Source organism: Sceloporus occidentalis, unplaced genomic scaffold (assembly GCF_023333645.1).
Source record: "Sceloporus occidentalis isolate IW3139 unplaced genomic scaffold, rSceOcc1.0.p SCAF_2, whole genome shotgun sequence".
Lineage (NCBI taxonomy): Eukaryota > Metazoa > Chordata > Lepidosauria > Squamata > Phrynosomatidae > Sceloporus > Sceloporus occidentalis.
The window spans coordinates 78,167,404-78,187,718 of record NW_028316982.1 but is presented as its reverse complement, the minus strand read 5'-3'; the positions used below and the strand labels follow the sequence as shown (position 1 = coordinate 78,187,718).

At 38.6% G+C, this 20,315-nt stretch overlaps 1 protein-coding gene across 1 annotated transcript in view; it reads right to left on the bottom strand.

The window, feature by feature from the left end:
* Positions 1–15,187, bottom strand: part of LOC149318586 (scavenger receptor cysteine-rich domain-containing protein DMBT1-like) — a 247,983-nt gene extending 232,796 nt beyond the window's left edge. The window contains exons 1-5 of the mRNA XM_089508336.1: positions 15,121–15,187; positions 12,234–12,311; positions 10,357–10,371; positions 6,942–7,235; positions 525–675 (exon numbers count right to left, since the gene is read on the bottom strand). Coding sequence (XP_089364462.1) covers positions 525–675; positions 6,942–7,235; positions 10,357–10,371; positions 12,234–12,311; positions 15,121–15,187 — 605 coding nt within the window. The remainder of the gene's footprint in view (positions 1–524; positions 676–6,941; positions 7,236–10,356; positions 10,372–12,233; positions 12,312–15,120) is intronic.
* Between the last annotated feature and the right edge of the window lie 5,128 nt (positions 15,188–20,315).

Sequence of the window (20,315 nt, the reverse complement as noted above, 5' to 3'; positions counted from 1 at the left end):
AGGTTCAAACCATCTGGACCGGTGAAGGTTCAGCTGGACAGTACAGCAAATATTGAACCCATGTGTATTTTTTTCTGTACAGGCACGGGAAGTTAGGAAGCAGCCTCATACTAATTCAGAACACTTGTCAGTCTACCCCAATATTCTCCGTATTGACTGTCAGTGGTTCTTCAGGTTTTCAGAGACTTGACCTGGGACCCTTGGTGTGCACAGCAGGTTCTTTGCCAGGGAGAAACTCTTTCATGTAAGCCCCGACTAAGCTCTGTGGCATGCAAATAAATACCTTACTAACTAGTTCTACACTCAACTTATAAAGAGCATCTAGACATTTGCAATGAGCATTTGCAGTAGACACCATCCAGACAGTTGCAGAAGAAAATCATACACTAAAACATCAACTACTGCTGGCAAATTAAGGCTAATCTTAGAGCAAAGAGGGAGGAGGAGGCATGCAGGTAAGTAGGTATTAAAATCAGGTTAAAAGTGACAAGAGGAAAAGAAATCTGAAAATATTTATCACTTACTCAAGATAGTCAAAGATGAGATTTATGTAGAAATCCCGCTCAGCATGGATTTCCCAAACACAGCGTACATTATTTGGGTATACAGCAGGATAGTTTGGACTAACGAAAAGTCCAGATGGATCATAGAGATGACCACCACAAAGAGAAAGCACTAAGAGTGTAACAAAAAGGTTAATCACATTTCAGAACAAGTGGCCACATTTACAGATATTTCTTCCTGACTTTGAGGATTCCCTTTGAAAGGTGCAGCATTAATAATAATAATAAAAAAACCTTTAATTTATATCCTGCTTTTTGTTACCACAATCAAAGCAGCGTACAACCTTTTAAAAATAAAATATATACAATCCCCCCCTTTTATGTACTAACATAAAAGCTGCATGTTAGTACAAACAAATGAATGGGCTAATAAATTAAAATACATAGACCCTTGGTATCCTCTGGGGTTTGGTTCTAGGACCCCACCTTGGATAACAAAATCCATGGATGCTCAAGTCCCATTATGTACAATGACTGCATTGTATTCCTTATATGAAATGGCAAAATCAAAAGTTTGCTTTTTGGAGTGTGTGTGTGTGTGTGTGTGTGTGTGTGTGTTTTCAAACCATGGGGGGGGGGTGAATCCATGAATAAGGAATTTGTGGATACAGAGCACCAAACATATTTTCTTATGTGGTGCGTTTGCACAATCAGCTGAGGTTCTCTATATATTGTGGCAGAGGGAACCACATATACACAACAAGGAAATAACAGATATAACTCAAGCCGGGTTCCTCAAACAGCTTATTTGTGAAATGGTCCCCTGACATCAGGGATACATTTCAAATATAAGATGCTTTATGACTACCACAATAAGTTCTGCTGAATATCTCTTCAAGGTGAATGTGTTATGAGCTAGGATCTGAAAATGAGGAGTACAGTACTGTTGTTATTAACAGCAGTTGTTATTAATATTGTTCCCTTACTAATTTGCAGCTTGAATGTTTATTAGATATGTATAATTAGAAGTTTGGGTGGTAAACCAACTCAGAGAAAATAAAGAGATACTGAATAAAACACACGCCTAATCACAGCCAGCATGGCATGGTGATTTCAGTACAAGACTAGAATTCCAGAAGACAAGAGTTTTAATCCCCTGTCAGCTATGGAAACCCACTAGTTAATATTGGGCAAGCCCCACTCTCTCAGTCTTAAAGGAAGGCAATGGCAAACTTTGAACAAATCTTGCCATGAAACCCCTAAGAAAGGCTCAGTCACAGTGTCACAGGGACTATGAAGAATAAAAGCATAGTGGAGAAAGAAATCAACAGAGATCCCATAGGTGAAGTGATAACAGGAGGAAAAGGGCTCAGATGTGGATAAGAGACCCAATGAAATATACAGAGAAAAGGATGTATAAAATAGCCAGCACTAGGTATTGATTCTAGCTTTCTAATGGTGTTGCTCACTAACCCAGAGATACCACACTGCTGCTGCTGAGATGTTAAAGTGAAAAGCTGACAGATCCCAAACTGTCTGGTGCCCTGTAGGTTGTGGTACCAATAAGAAGTGATCAGGGAGAAGCAGTAATCAATGGGTATACCACATGTGCATGTTTTACTAAAATAGAACTGTATGACATGGTATTATGATAGGCACATGTATTATATATTTATATATATATCATGGTATATAAGATGTATATTTTACACTAACTGTATCATATGCATCCAGATGGAGTGCTTACATTAATAAATACATTAATCCTTGTTGTAGAAATAAATAGTATAAAAATTAAGCTGCTATTATTCTCTTGAATCGTACAGCTCATTCATATTTGAGAATGAGTTCTTTTGCTGATCTCAATGCACAGACTACATCCATGTAAGCTCAGATCAACACAAAATCAGACTTTTAAGGACCTGAAGGTGCATACAGTCAGTTAAATAAAGAAACCTGACTCTTCTGTTTTATCTCTTGACAGGTGTTTTAAGAGAAGTGAGCTGACAGAAGACACTACAGCTAATAAAATGTTAGTATAAGGTAGTCATGTATCCTACAGACTAACAGCAACTAAGCAGAAAAGGAAAAATCGTAATCACCTACTTTTAATGTAGTAACACAATAGACCCTTTGCCAAGCATTAATGGACGCAGTAATGAAACCAGAAACCAATTCTGTATGTCAACTGCAAACTCACCCATACCAGACAGAAGGAACCCGTCCACGAATGACAATAGCAGAAGAACCCCTTAACCCCACCTTACCCAATAATGTATACAACAATACAGAATCACTTTGCCTAATGATAGGCCTGCATACAAGTCATGTTATACATACAACAGCCAATAAAAGATTGGTAGTTAACAAACATGAGTGATTCCTGCAGGTCTTTCATCCCTAAAACATATAATCTGTAACCTGAGCGCGGAAAGTTATTTTAAAGTAATTCATTCATATTATTCATACCATCTGGTCATTACAAATTTTAGAATGCAATTCAGCTTTACTCATTGCTTTTCCGTTACTTTCTTTAAAACATAAGTTTGACTAGAGAATGGAATAGTTTGAAAAATTGCTGCCAAAATGCTTCCAAACATTTTTTTAAATATTCTTTAAAAGTAACCAGTACTGATACTCACTGATATGTAACTTCTCTGCACCATCTTTACAAAAAAGAGTGGCTTGTTATAGTAACAGCATTACTTCTAACTTAATTCTTCCAAGCCCTGCTTGTAAACAATAACTGTCTTTGATGGGGAAACAAGTGCAGTTAGGTAAAGGGGGAAAGTTAGTGACGGGTTTTTTTCCCTAGGGAAATGACTGGGAGCTATCGTATGTTCCACAACAATACCCTTACAACTGCATTTTCACAAGAAGCACTGCTACTGTGGTACAGGAAAAAACATTAATATGCTGACCAGGAAATGGGTAGGGAAACGGGGAAATGTACTAAGAGAACTGTATAGTTGTATTATATATAGAATAATATAGTTCTCAGAGAACTTGTTTTTTGGTTTCCTGCCCACAAAAAGGAGAAAGAAAGGACAAGAAAAAGGAAGTGGGCACACCTCACTTTGCAGAGGTTAGTTCTATACCCACAGGAATACACAGGAACATGACACACAATGAGGCCTTCACAGTCTCACTCAGGATCAGTCAACAACATTGGTCTTGCCTACTTCAAATCCCATATGGACCCAGACATACAGACCAGAAAGGATGGGATTCATGCAGCTCTACACTATTGAATCCAAATCAGGGGTTTCGTAATCAAGCAAGATTTCTGTTTCTTACCAGTTCATACTCTCCCCACCCCACACTACACCACAATACTGCTGATGGTGACTATATAGTTTCCCCAATTTTTGGTTTTCCCAAATTGCAGTGGAAGAAAAGTATTGGAGTCATTTGCCAAAGTCATATATAGAACCTACTATCCCTCAGTGAAGTATACTTTCCATGCTGGACATATTTACATAACTGCACGTATTTACATCACTATGAAATTAAGAATCAATACATAAGCAGAACTACGAACTTTGTAGGCATCTGTATTTTTTATAAAAATTCTGTATAACATCAAACCATTATTCATATAATTTCTAATTTGAAATTCAGCAAAGACTTACTGGAGAGGGTATCAGAGCTGATCACTTAAAGAGGTTACAACTAACTTTATCTTGGGTTTGATTGTTCCAACATTTTTATGCTGTCTGACATTTACTTAAATCATTAATCTTGCCATTTCCAAATAATTTAACCAAAATCAAGAAATACTAGACCCATAGTAAATTATGTTGACTGGGTTCTTCCTACATTCCCAGCTAAACAAGATCCCCCAAACAAATCCTTTCTTGTCAATAGCATGAATTTCTCCAGTTCTGAGTATTGACAAATGCAAATAGTTTTCTGTTCAGGCCCTTCCACAGCAGCGAGTCTTGAAGCTGGAAGTGGCCAATATATCTTTGCATGGGAAACATGTTCAACCTCTGTTTACAAAAGACTTTTCAAATATTGTAAATAACTACTGTCAATGAATGCAGAAGTACTGATGAGATTCCCAGTCTTTTATCATGTACATAAATAAACTATGTTTGAAAATTTTTATTACCTGGTCCTATTGAGGATGGTAGTTCAGAACCTGTCGGTGAGCAAATATGAGTTATTAGATAGCATTCAAAGACATAGATGTGTTAGTCTAGAATATCTGTATGCAAGGGGATCTTGTAGCACCTTTGAGACTAAGAGGCTGTACAGACATTCACCCCTTTGACAGCCAGATTGGGGCTGCAGCAACCACACGCTGCAGCCCCGACCTGGTCTTTCCAGGGCATGGAAAGCGCGATAGCTGCAGCACCACAGCTTTACGGTGCTCCTTTGGTGCTGCATCATGTGGACACAGTGCTAGAGGAGCACTGTGATGCTGCGCACTGTGTGGTATAGTGAGCGGCGTCACATCGCCCTGAGGGCAGAGCCAGGGCATGTGTCATATGGACGCTACGCCCTGGTTCCACTCCCAACCCGGCCTTTAAGGCCAGTCTGCACAGGGCCTAAGAGAAAGAACTTGTAGCAGTGCCTTTCATTGATTTAGTCTATTTGTCATGCATCTGAAGACATAGACTAGTGGTCTATGAAAATTTATGCTACAACTTCTTTCCCTCAGTCTCAAGGATGCTATAAAATTTCTTATTAAATAGTAGATAGAGACACAGATGACACCATGAATCTTTCCAAATGTCAGTATACTCACTCCAAAAAAAATGTATTTTATCAAATACTTTGGTATCATATAATTTAAACCTAATACATATGGGCAAGAGGGTTTGACAGCCACTACAATGATACAGAATATTGGATATACCATCTGCAACTGTTACCTCTAATAATCCTCTTAGATCTCATCTCAAAGATGAAATCTAGGCTGCTTGACCTGCTGTTATTTTCTACTGACTTTATAATAGAAATGCTTAGATCCATTACTTCACTTCTTCAACAATGAAAACATATATACATATATGATCAAGTTCATGATAGAAGATTATCCCGTTACAAAAAGTTTCCAAATCAGCCAGCTGAGCATGGCTTGTGGGTGGGTTTTAGGCAGGATGCAGTCAGGCAGAAGCATCAGCAACATTTTCCCTGCAGTAATACCCAACTGCATCCCATAATCCACTTGAAAACAGCAGGGGTAAATTGCTTTTATTTATAATGGGATAATCTCCATAGATTACACAACTAAGCAGATTTCATAACTACTCTGAAGTTCTCACAGGTCATATTTCATCTTGAAATTGTCTGTGCAGAAATAAGAGAGGATTCATGGAATGGTTACAACACCCTTCCAAAAATAATCAACTGGATTGTAAAACCCATAGATCTGAGATGAATTCTTATTTGGAAATCAAAATGCATTAATTTGTAAATTAATGCTGAGCTTTTTATTGTATAAGTGGTTTGCAAGTATTAAAAATTATCTATTAGTGCTGGTAGTCCTGAATCTATTAATACACAAACCTGAAGCATGAGCAAACATGAGGCATGTCACATATATTCTATCAGAGGTATCTGATTGAGCTGATACACTCTTTCAAAATATTAAAAATATTTTTCTTCTTCAAATCTTATTTTCTATATGCAGAGTAGTTTTGTTTTGTGTGGAGAGATATTTGTCCAAATCAACTGCCAATCAGAAGAGGTTCATCCCGTCCAAGAAATTGATATCAGAATCGGAGCTACACAATCAGTTCAATTATCCACACCTTCATTGACGCTTCTATAAAAGCAACCACATTGTAATTTAGGGCATATATGGGAGAGAGTTGCTCCAGGTCCCCTGAGACAGTGGGCATGTCTAGCTAAGTGCACCCATTTATTTCTTGGGTTATAAGTGAACAGTTGTCATTACTCCAACAGGGAAAAGTTAAAGCCATGTGCATAAGGCCAATGCACCTACAGATTCTGCAGTTCCTTTCTGCACTTTTGAGGTGGATGAACACATTAGCTTCACTGTTCCCAAATATTAGTAGATGGAATGGCTCATAGTTGTAAAGCAGGATCAGAAAATTCTGACTGTGGGTACTTGGTTGTGTAAGAACTAATTGAGTAAAACCCCCTTAAAAAGATCAGCTGGAATCTTAACTGTCTGATACATATATGAAACTGATTAAAAAGAAATATTGATTGTACCAACTGCAAGAATAATGTCCATGTTAATAATTTCAATAGTGGCAGCCCATGTGAAATCTGAATATTGTCAACAACAGACGTAGTAGAGCCTAATCTGCTTTAAAATACATGATTGCATGATTGAAATCCAAAATACCCCTTGAAAAGAAATGCCAAATTCCCTTTAACTCTTGTATCTCTAGGTTTCTACCCTTCTGTATGTGATCAATGAGGACTTGGACTTAAGAAACAGAAAATGCTTGATCATACCTGCACAAGTCACAGCAGCAAGTGTGTTGCCAATACATCCTCCTTCTTGAAAAGAGCATTGCCACAAGTAATCTTCATCACCATGACAGTCCACATTGCTCAAATAAGGATAAACACTCCCAGGAAGCTCTGCTGTGGTATTAAGTGCCTGGCCACAGCCAAGCTGCCTGCAAACAACTCCAGCATCAATGGCGTGAAACTGTTCGCTGCAAACACCAGTCCAGCCACCAAAGTAGTAAACCTCAATATGACCAGAACAGTTGTTGGCACCACCTCTCAGCCGTACATAGATCTCTTTTAAAAGACATAGAGATAATCAGTTAATATACATCGCTTGAATTTTGAAAATTTGTTTTGATTTTTGTGTATCCAGAAATAACAATTAAAAACATATTAACTAAGACCCGATACAGACGGGCAAAAAGTGCCATCCTGGGGCTGATTTAAGGGCTCGGGAGAGTGGAGCGTCCCCAAGCTCCCAATCCTTACCATGCTCTCCCAGTGCCATTTTGGGATGTGCACGTGCTGATAATGGTGCAGTGCACAATGTACATCACCGCACCGCTCCAGGGCACTAATGGCACCTTGGCAGCGACAGAAAAAGGAGCCGCATTTTGCAGCTCTTTTTTTCTGAGCGCATTGTTGCCGTGACATGCGGTCTCCACGACAATGATGCAGGGAATAAAGGGGCGGCCTCTGTCTGCCCCTTTCCCCATCTGTCCAGCCCCTAAGTAAATGAAGAATTTACTTTAAAAGTTTTTAAAAATTGAATATTAAGAATATAAGAAGAGCTGTGTTGCCTCAGACCAAAGGCCTACTGAGTTCAGCATCCTATTCAGACAGTAACCAATCAGTTGTCTAGGGGATGCCTTCAAGAGGGCATGAGCAGAATAGCACCTACTAGCTTGCACTGCTCAGGAACCAACACACAATAAATCCATTATTCTATCCCATCCTCTATTAAAGCCAGCAAAATTGGCAACCATTACTACATATTGTAGTGGTGTGTTGCACAATTTAACTACGTGTTGTGTGGAGAAATTCCTTAAATTTTCAATATTGACTCTATGATAAATAAGTATGCCATATGTTAGCCAGTATAGCATAGTGGTCTAAGTGTTGAACTACACCTCCAGAGACAAGAATTCAATTCCCAGCTCAGCCATGAAACCCAAGACATGATATTGGGCAAGTAACACACTATCATCCTCAGGGGAAAGCAATGGCAAACCTCCTCTGAACAAATCTTGTTTGTTCCCAGTACATCCTCCTTCTTGAAAATCCCATAAGGTTGCCTTATCATAAGTCAGAAACAACTTATGCACCCAACAACAACAAGAACACCTCTGTTCTTGAGTTCTGTCCCTTCCTCTGATATCTCTTTGGCCTGAGGCAAGACTTTTTATTGCATTGAAACAATGATGGTGCTACCTCTCTAGCCCACAAAGAGAAGCTAACTGGACAGGCTGTTGATCTTACTTCATCATTGTTGATGGGATAATGTCCTCTACAACACCTAATCCTCCAGCCAAGATCAGGTGGTCGAGGACCAGTTGTGTTGAGCATATCACTTTGTCCTTCAGTAAAGAAGAACAGAGAATGAATGAGAACAAATGGTAGGTTGCTCCTGCAAGCATCTCCAAACATCAGCCTCTCAGCCTGGCCTGGCTCATACAGTTATTGCAAGGATAAAATATGAAGGAGGAGTGCCATATACACCATCTTCACCTCACTAGAGGAAAGGTGCAATATAAATGTAAGATAGGGCAAAATAAAGCTGCTTCGGGCCACTTTGGAAGTGTGCTGTTTAAATGACACATGCATCCTAAGAGGACAGAAACCACACCAAAGCCTAGCTCCAGTCCTAAGGACTAAAGCTCAGCTTTGGTGCAGCTTCTGGCCTCTTCAGATGCATGTGTCATTTAAACAGCATACTGTACCTCCAAAGTGGCCCGAAGCAGCTTTATTTTGGCCTGTCTGTTCAGGCCCAAAGATAGATAGATAGATAGATAGATAGATAGATAGATAGATAGATAGGCCCAGTACATATGGGCCCTCTGTGATGCCCTTATCATGTGCTAGGGTTGCGTTGGAGCAGAGTGCCCACACGCCCCGCAACCCTAGCACGTGATAAGGGCGTAATAATGGCGGTGCCCTGTAAACACGGGCACCACCATTGTTATGTAAGCACCATGTGGCATCCGCATGGTGCGGCGTGGCACTTACATAACGAGTGCATCAGTGGCGCACTTGTTACACCACTCTTGCGGCGTAAAAAGAACCCTCTTTTCACAGGTTCTTTTTCCGCTGGAGGGAAACCGCACGGTTTGGCGGCTGTGGCTTCCCTCTGGTGGAAAAAGAGCCACTGACAGGCCAACGTTTTTCGGCAGTCTGTACCGCGCCATAGATAGATAGATAAGTAATATACCCACTGGCCCATTTAAGCTATCAAAACCTTTTCTGGCCAAAATTATATCTAGGAATCTAGAGATGCATGTACACTGAAAAAATAATGCAGTTTGACACCACTTTAACTGCCATGGTTCCATCCTAAAGAATTCTGGGAGCTGTAGTCTTCTGAAACACCAGCATTCCTGGGAAGACAAGGCTAAAGACCTTGTTAAACAAATTTCAGGATTCCATAGGATGGAACTGCAGCACTTAAAATGATGTCAAACTACATTATTTCTACAGTGTAGGTGCACCCTAAGGCAGTTTTTCTCAACTGGGTGCCCTCCAGACATTTTGGAATGCATTTCCATAGCCCTTAACCACTGCACACGTTAGCTGGGCCTAGTGAGATTAGCCATCCAAAACTAGGACACTAGGGATCTTATTGTTTGGGCAAATAAGCCGTCCTACCTCTTCCAGCTTCAATTCTGGACCCAAGATGCCCCTGGATGTTATCATAGCTAAATTGCCACCAATCTAGCTGCAATGCTGATGCCTGGATGCATCCTGGATCAAAGCCTCTCTCAGCTGGCCAATTTTTTAAGTTGGAAGCTCTCCGACTTCAAAAAAGTGTGGGCTGAGTGAGGCTTTGACTCAAGATATATGCAGGCGGCAGCACTGCAGCTAGATCAGTGGCGATTTAGCTATGATAACATTTGGGGGCATTCCAGATCCAGAATTGAAGCCAGAAGAGGTAAGCCATTTTATTTGGCCAAGCAATAAGCTCCTAGGTTGGTAAGATATCATTTAGATGCCGCTCCCCCTCGGCCCAGTTCAACCATAATGGAGTTCTCAAAAATTAATGAAAGGAGTTAACTAAAACCATTTTGGACAACGTATAACACAACCTGCAGCAGTATTCCTACTCAATGTTTCCTTCAAACTCCCCAAAATTTAAAAACCATTTCAACTTGTGTTTTCCTAAATCACCTAACTGGGACAAATTATATGTTAATAGACTCACCATCTGCTATTATAGCTGAAAAGCAAACAAAGAACAAAATTAATTAACAGCAGTTATCTATATTAAAAATGCTTCCTCTTTTACTGTTCAAAATTGATCAGAGTATCTTATTTGCTTGTACTTATTTAAATATTGTTATGAATATATGAAACTTTAATATTGAAAAACCTATTATATTATATAACTATATAAAACTATAGTAATATAATAGGTTTTTCATATAGTTTCATATAGTTATATAATAGGTTTTTGCAATATTAAAATCTGGAAGGAGACACCTTGAGTTACATTTAGAAGACACTGCAAAAATAATCCTGGCTCAATGCCAGGGAATTCTGGGAACTGTAGTTTTGTGAGATATTTAGCCTTCTCTGTCAGAGAGCTTTGGTGCCACAATAAAGAACAGTTCTTGGGATTCCTTAGCATTGAGCCAGGGCACTAAAAGTGTTTTCAAACTGATTTACTTCTGCAGTGTATTTCGGACCCTGGTCATCCTTAAAATTCCCAGACTTAAGTCCCATTGCTTCCAGTGGTTCTACTCTAAACATGACTAAATCTGGATCCAATCCTTTGTTTACACAAACATTTACTTCAATTGAGCAAACACACTTTAAATATTTAGCATTTTCCTCCTCTATTGCTCATTCTGAAGAAGTAGTCCTGATGCTACTATCTGAGGTGGGAATATTACTCTTCAGTGGTTTTACATTCTTAGTTCTGTACATTCTTAATTTAAAGAAGAGAAGATTATTTCCTCTTTAAACAGTCAGGTGCATTCAACAATACAGGTAGCAGTGGTGTAGCTAGCCTTTGGCATCTGGCTCATGTCCAGGGCTGCACAGATGATGGGGCCACAGCTATTGTGTGGGCATGGGCAGAGTGGTCAAGTGGTAAAAGGTTGTGATAGCCACAATAAGGAAAATCTGTTGACCATAACCACATAGAACAATAGTCATCTTGATGGAGCCATTAAGTTTTATGGCACTGGAATAAAGGGCAAGATATAGATGACTTTCACATTACAAGCAGTGCAACCCTCCCACTTTTCAAAGAACAACAGCAGTTTCAGGTGGAACTACTGAAGTGGAGAAAGGGTGAGAGAGATGGGATACTAAGCCAGTCACTCCTTTACCATTCATTAGTTTTGCACTCCAAATCAACCCTCTAAGTTTTTCCCCTTGTTGGGGTTCTTGTTTCTTTAAAACAAGATCTAAGCCACACATAGGTGCTCTAGTGGTATAGCTCTAGGGCAAGTGCTCTGGAAATTTTTACCATAGCAGTTCTGGGAGACTTTCTGGAAAACTATTAGACATGAAGCGCCCCCCTCTCCAGACACACAGAGGATATTCTCATTTTAGATTTCGTTAAGAGTAAGAAGAGTTTGAGGGGTGACATGAATGAGTGGCCAACTGCATCCCTTTGGCTCTGGGTGAAACATCTTATTAGACAGAACAACAGGGTAATGCTAACACCACACATTAGTCTGACATAGACATGTTACTTTCATATGGCCTTCTAGTGAACGTGTAACTTCAGTGAGTGTGTGAGAACGTAGATTAAACAGCAGTGCATGAAATTTTATGCCATGATAAAAGTGTAACTATAAGTTAAAAACTGCAATAGACTAACATGGATATACATATGTCCTCTCTTTATAATCTAGAACAGTGGTTCTTAACCTTTGGATCAAGAAAAGTCTTGGACTTTAGTTTTCCAAAGCCTGAGGCACCATTGCCAGTGGTCAGGAATTCTGATGCACAGAAATCCAAAAACCTCTGCTCCACCCAGTGTTTAGGATCACTGCTCTCGAACTTCCATACATAACATTTAAAATCCCATAATTGTAAAAGGCAAAGCAACAATAAGAAAATTCTTACTAGTAGGGACAGTTGTGGTAGTGGTAGTGGTAGCTGTAGTTGTAGTTGTAGTTGTAGTTGTGGTGATGAGGTCAGCATCTGTGGTAGAATTGGAAAACAGTATTTTGAAAACAATTCATTCAAATAAAAGATGAAATAGCTTGCATTAAATATGATGAACAATTTAGTTGGCTGCACCTACATAACATGAAATTAGTGCTGCGGGATTTAATAACATTCATGATTTACATTACATTTACAGGTTTATATTCACCATGGTTCACATTTACCAAGAGCCTATGGCCTAAATCTAAAGTAAGAACAATCGTATAAATTGCTGAATGGTAAATCAACACTTATTATTATTATTATTATTATTATTATTATTATTATTATCTTTTATTTATAAAGCACTGTAAATTTACACAGCGCTGTACATACAATCTTTTAGTTAGACGGTTCCCTGCCCTCAGGCTTACAATCTAAGAAGACACGACACAAAAGGAGAAGGAAGTGGTGGTGGGGAATGGGATCAGGTCCAGCAGTTCTTCTCCACCTCCGAGGCCTGGACCAAGGCAGATCGACTGGAGGAAGGGCTTGGCTTCTTAATGGATGGTTAAAAGGAGGCTTTATGCAAATCTATGCAAATTATGCAAATCTATTATGGTTTAATAGATCTACTCTAGTAATTGGCTTTAGGCCTATGACTACATACCTGGGAGTAACATCCATGGAATATTTCAAATATACATGTATAAGATTCTGCTATTAAGTTCATAAACTGATCAAGCTCAGGGCCATCAGAAGCTCTTGTGGCAAAGATAAATATTTCAACTGTCTTAAGAGCCAGTTGAAACGTAGGAAGCTGCCTTGTACCACATCAGACTATTGATCCATCTAGCTGACTATTGACTATCCCATGCTTTCCCATTTCCTGTCTGCCACATGTTTTGGGCCATAAGTTCCAAAATTCCTGTCGACCAGTCACGCTTGATAGGGCTGGTAGAAGTTGACTTCCAAGACATCTGGAGCACATCAAGTTGGGCAAGATTGGTCTACAGTGACTATCACTGGTTTTCCACAGCTTCAAATATGTCTTTCCCAGCACTTTCTGAATAAGGTGTGAATGAAAATTGAGCCATTTCATGTGCAAGCATGACCTCCATATGCTGAAGTATGGTCTTTGGTATTTGACTTCCATCTTCATACTTTCTGCTGTGGACTGGTATTCAAGCTAAATTAAATGCCTACAATAGGTGCTAGCAATAAAAGCTATGATTTAAAGGTTTTACCCATAAGATGTGTCATAGGTGTTTTTGTTTTTACAAAGGTCAAGACGAATAAAGACATTTAAGAAAGTAACACGAAGAAAAGAATGTTAGGCTGATGCCTCATTCTTTCAGAGAAAACTAATAACCTTTCTCTAGATTTGATCAGTTTACTACTTCTATTTCCTCTGTTTAGCACTTCCCCAAATATGTATTCTATAGTGTTTCACAGAACAAACATACATTCCAAGGATCTTCCTTTTATGTTTAGAGCTGGAAGAAATTATGTTAAATGTTAAGTGAATGCTAGTGTGGTATACTGCTTTTAGTGTTGGACTAAGACTCTGACCAGAGTTCGAATACCCACTCGGCTATGAAAACCCATTTTGTTTCTATTTTTGAGTGAGTCACACTCTCTCAGGCTCCATGGAAAACAATGGCAAACATCCTCAGAACAAATCTTCGCAAGATAACCCTATGATAGGTACACTTTAAGGTCACCATAATTTGCAGATTGTAAGGAACCTTGACCCCAAATTGAGAGGAAAGGAAGGGTATGAGGAAAGATTATTATTGTTGTAATTGTTGTTACTAGACTAAAACCTGGAACAGATTTCCCACTACATTTAAACAGAAGTCATCAGGCACACTGGTTGTGAATTTACTGTTTTGTTGGTATTTTCTTTTGCTGTGATGCATAGGCCAAATCCTCTTATCTTTCAGTTAAGTAATTAATGAAAGTCTAGCCAAGATTGGATGTTTGGAGATTCAAAATTTGAAAAGGAATGTGACAGCTGAATGTGTAAATATAAAACTGAATGTGGATGGGTTTGCTTAATTGCCACTAATTAAATGATCATTTGGACTGGGAGACTCTGGTCACTCAATCGTCCAACATTTATTCATTTATATCTCACATGTTCCCCAGCCCTAGAAGTCAAGGCAGTTTACAAAAGTTAAAACAGATACATAAAAAAGCTCATTTCCATAAAAACATAAAATAAGTTAAAATACAATTCACCTATCAATAATATTAAAAGTCATTTAAAAGCATATTCATTAAAAAGCAAAAAAGGAGAATAAAACACAATATTAATAACCCTTTCCCCATTTTAAATTTTATATTTATTATTTGAAATGTTATTTATTTAAATTTGCTGTACTTATACCTCAGAATGGCTACCTGTACATTTAAAAGCAAACATTTATTATTTTTAATAGTTCAGAAGGCCATTTATCATAATAGCTGCATTCCTAATTCAATGATCTGGACAGATTTAATCACTGATTTTATAGACATTATTAGTTTCTAATAATATAATAGCCTAATCAACTGAAGGGAAGAGAGTTCATTTTACTGTGCAGAAACTTTTTTTTAAAGATGCTTTACTCTAATCCCAAATCCAAAGCTAAATTCTCTCATCTTACTTCTAACTGAGATCATTTCTAGATCATTGACAAGATGGAGTACTAATACAAAGGATTTGTGTGACAGTCCTGTTCTAGTAGAGCCCTATCACTTTGCAGCAGGACTCATTATCCCCCAATTTCCAAATTCTGCATGTGGATCTTAGATAACTAACTTTTATCTATGGTGCTGTGTAACAGCAGTAAGCGATATGATTAGGCACAGTAATTACCTGAGACAGCTTGCAAAGCCAATGAACTGAATAGTGTTGTCCAAAGGAGCTTCACTGTACTATCCATCTCGTCAAGGCTTCTGCCCAGACTTCAGAGGCAAACCCAAATTTAAAAGCTTAGGGTGGTACGTAGGTGTGGTCTTGTACTTTGATCATTCTACTGCTTCCATAAATCTTATGAGAGCAGATTTGATTTGGTAATCTATATATTCATTGTTATCATTTCCTTGTCTGCCCAAAGGTATAGCACTGGGTTTTGTAACAATTTCCCACTGGCTGTAAAACAGGGATGGACAACTGCATCAGGTGTGTGTGTGGGGGGGGGGCATTTTTAAAGAATATATTTTTATTGTTATCAATTTAAAACACAAGTACAAAAATGTACATATACAAAACAAACCCACAAACAAAATATACCATTTACAAACAAATAGGTTAACGTAACTATGAATAAAATCTGTATTTTTTTCACTGATCCATCATACTGTATGTTTTCTTTTTTTTATTACTTCCCACCTTTTTAGAATTCTATTTTTGTTTCCCAGCTTTTATATCTTTCATATAATTTCATAATCTTAATTATATATATCTCCCAACGTCATGCTATTTCAGTTGTTTCTCAACTTAGCCTTATAACTTTACCATCATTTCTCTCAGAATTCTTTCCTTCAATTATTTCCTGTCTACATTTTACCATTATTTCCATACTTATCTGCCATTTCTTAAACTTATTCTTTACACTTAACCTTTATACCTTGAAACCCAAAGTAAAAGTATTTCTTATTTATATAACTTTAAACTAATTCCCATTCTTCTACATAGTCATCCATCTTTTGTTCTCTCAGCATCCATGTCATCTTACCCATCTGCAATAGTTTCAATAATTTCATCAGTCATACCTCCATCGTTGGCCTCTTCCAGTATTGACCATATATCAGTCTGGCAGCTGTAATCATATACAGTAATGTGTTTTTCTTTCTTTATCTTTCCCCGGCTCCTCCTGTAACATATTCAACAAAAATATTTCTGCTTTCATTTTTAATTTACATTGTATTATTTCAGTCATTAACTTATTTATTTGGGTGCAGAACTGCTTAGCTTTAGGACAAGACCACCAAGCATGATAGAAAGAACCTATTTCTTTACCACATTTCCAACATTGGTTACTTTGACCTTCATACATTATAGCTAATTTTGCCAGTGCCGGTGTCAGATGCCAATGATAGAACATTTTATACCAGTTTTCTTTTAGTCTGTTACTCAGCGTAAATTTCAAACTGTTATTCCAGATTATTTTTCCCATGATTGTAATTGTATTGCATGACCACAGTTCTGGGCCCATTGACCATATTTTGTTTTACCACTTCCTCCTCCATTGTGTAACTTAACAATAATGCATACATCTTCTTTATTACCTGCTCAGTCTCTTCACGCATAATTTTATCAAATTCTGTTAATGCAATGGGAGGGCAATTTTTGTACTTTACAGAGGCTGCACCATTCTATCTTTGGCTGGTTTTTGGCTGGATTCCACTTGCACTTGTTGTTGTTAGTTGCCATGAAGCAGACTTTGACTTATGGTGACCCTAAAAATGAGAGACCTCTGAGTCACCCTGTTATCAACAGCTTTGTTCACATCTTGCTAATTCAAGGACATAGAAGGAATACAGACAGGCACTTTGTGCCAGCCTGTGAGCGAAGTCATAGCGTAGTGTCTGCACGCTCAATGCCATGACCCCACCCCATCACACCATGATACTGCGCACCCTTCTATATGGTGCGCAGCATCATGGCGCAACTCTTGTGCAGCACCCAAACAACACAGCACAGAAGGGGCATCATCATGCTGCCCCGTCGTGGCTATGATGCCCCTTTCAGGAAATGAAAAAGAGCTCCCTTTTCAGGGCTTCTTTTTGCTCCCTGCAGAGGCTGTGGCGTGTAGTTGCCGTGGCCTCCATCCAGGGCAAAAAAGGGCAGCATTCCACCACCCGTATGTACAGCTCCATAGTTTCTTTGAGTCCACTGGCCTGTAGAGCAACCCCACTCTTTTTCCTACTGTCTCCACCTTACCAAGCATTATTGCCTTTTTTGTCTTCTCATTATATGTCCAAAGTATCTCATGATATGTCCAAAGTTTAACCATTTTCATTTCTAGGGAGAGTTTGTTCTAAGACCCAGACTTTTTAGCAGTCTGTGGTATTCACAGAACTCTTCTCCAGCACCACATTTTAAATGAGTTGATTTTCTTCCTATCAGCTTTCTTCACTGTCCAGTTTTCACAACCATATGTAGAAATCAGAAATACATGAACAAGCCTGACCTTGGTATTCAATTATATATCTTTACACTTTAGAATTAGGTCACTATTTGCTGTATGTTTGTGAGAAGGATATTCAGATGCCCCTCCCAAAGCTTGGAAAAATTACTTTTGAAGGGCTACAATTCTCCAAAAGCTAGCTAAGGAATTCTGTAAGCAATAGTCCAAAACACAACTTATCCAAGTTCTGACCCATCCACACTGGATGGACTACACAAGAAGTCATCAGACCCACAAAGGCTAGCCCCTCTCCAGCCAACAATCCATGCAATATATACAGTACACCATTCACATATTTAATAGGCACATACCAGAGCTGTACATGCCACTTCTTTCTACTAAAATGGATTCTGATAGAAGTCTCTTACATCCCAAACATGTGCAAAGATCAAGGAAATTGGCCATTACACTTGGAGCAGAAATAGCCCGTGTGGCCTCACAATCCACCTATCCTCTCCTCAGCATGTAGTTTGGGAGCCATGTTTTTCAGAATAAAGACCAAATGAACCTGACTGACCATAACTCTCCTCCCAAACAGAATGCCAGGAAATAAATGTGAATACAAACACAAAGCACCAACCTGCCAGGGTAGTTTTCTATTACAACTCTGTATGATTGGCGCCTCTGTTGGGGGCAGGTAATTTTGTGATCTCTCTGCATTGGGTGTGATTATGTTACCTAATTCTTCCTTATACAAAGATGAGGCATAACTAACCACTCTCTGGGGAAGATGTTCAATTTCTTTCTGCCTGAGTCACTCTTCTAAACTATCAAGAATTATATTAATGTACTAACAAAGGGGTGTGTAATGTATGTAGCAGAACAGTTCCACAAATGAAACTTTATTGTTAAAACCAAAGACAGATAGACACCAACACAGAAAAGGGGGGAGGGGGAGGAGAAAAAATCCCAATTACTATTTATACCAACAAACAATAATAAACACATACTAATATACAATAAACACAATAAAAGACTTCTAATTTTTCTAATAGTATCAACAAGAGTTCTCACATGTGTGTGAACTATTTTTGTACAAAGTGTGTAATTGTGCAGATTATGTTGAATTGTAATGGTTTCTGCCGTTATCATCATTGCCACCATCATTCCCCCATAATTGGAACTCAAGGCAGGTTTACAAATTAAAATGATCAGAATATGTTTAAAAGGTCAACATTAGAGTAGAATTATGCTGCTAAAGTATTAAAATGATTGAAAACATACACTCAAATGGGCTAAAAAGCTATTAAAAAACAACACAGTGGAAAGAATTTATAGTAACACCTTCTTAAAAGCCCTTTTCCTTAAAATTTCAGTTCTAAGAGCTTGTCTCTCTTTATTGCTTTTGGCCAATGGCCATTGCAAAAATCAAAATAGTATTACAATAAACATAAAATTTCCATAAAAACAGTGTACAACAGATTGTACCAAATAGCAAAAAAGTTTAACATTGACAGTTGTGGATAACTTGGAAAACATGAATATATTAAGATTCACAGTTGGGCCCTTTTAGATCAAATTATCCCCATTACAGGAAACAGCAATCTCTGCTATGTATTTCTCCCTAGTCTTTTTAGCAGCAAGAGCAAACAACGCTACGCGCCAGGTCACATATTTATCTGTGTCCATAAGGAGATAAAGTACTTTTTCTTGAGAGTTTGAAAATATTTTGTTATTGATTAAAGGTAAAATAAAATGCTCCCTAGGATCTTTATACAAAGGGCAACAGGTTAAGTAATGTACCAAATCCTCTGAATGGGGGCAGCCAACAATACATCTCTGTTCATTTTTCAGAACCTTTTTAAGCCTCCCATCTCTTTCAGCTGAATCAAACATGTTAAGCCTCAGTTCTGTGAAGGCTCGATGCAACTGGCCGAAAGTGAGGTTGTCGAAATAATCTGGGTAATCACAGAATTGTCTGAGGCTATAATATAAAGGGGCACATGGGGATTCATGGACAGTATGTAAATCTGCAAGGTTGGGAACTTCTAATATTGTATTATTTATTTTTACCTTCCTTGCGTTCGCTCATTGAAAGCCCATACTTAGTAATTAATTGGGCTGCCCCATGAACCCAATTATTAACAGGTAATCCATTATTAAGTTCCAAAAGACATTTTTTGGTAATCTAGAGGTTGGCATCTCTTGGATCTTAAACAAATAACACAAGATCCTTTTTTCTATTTGGCTTTCTAAAGTTGGAACAGAGGTTTCAAGGCGAATCATAGCAGTTAGAGTGTCCCTAGGAAGTCCTAGTAATGCCCTTAAAAATAATTCTGAGGCACTTCCAGACCTGGGACCTTAGGTATGCCCCAGATCTCTGCCCCCTAAAGGATTTGTGCCAGGGTTTTCGCTTTAAAGACCATTAGAGTAGGGTTTACTAAATTGCCTCCCTTATTAACAGCAAAGCTCAAGGTTGCTTTAGCCGATCGATGAGCTTGGATTTTAATGTTTGTCACGTGTTGTTTCCAGGAGGCTGATTCAGAAAAGAAAATTCCCAAATATTTAAAAGATTTGACTTGTTTTATTACATGTTCATCTAAATGCCAGGAGTGTACTTTCGGGCACCTACCAAACATCATAACCTGAGTTTTATTATAGCTTACTGTCAGGACATTTTTTTACAGTATCATGACGACGACAACAACAACAACAATAGTCTTTGCTTGCTGATGCAAGGAAAGCAAGGAAGGGACCATTGACCCTCCCTAGGAAAGGAACTCTAGAGCCTGGGGCAGCCACAAAAAAATCTCTTTCATGTGTCCCCACTAGCCATGCCCAGTGGCGCCCTGCCTGGGGTGTCATGTGGTGTGAGGAGCAGGGCTTCTGGGGAGCAGGGCTTCTAGGGTCAGGGCCAAATTGGCATTCCCCCACCTTG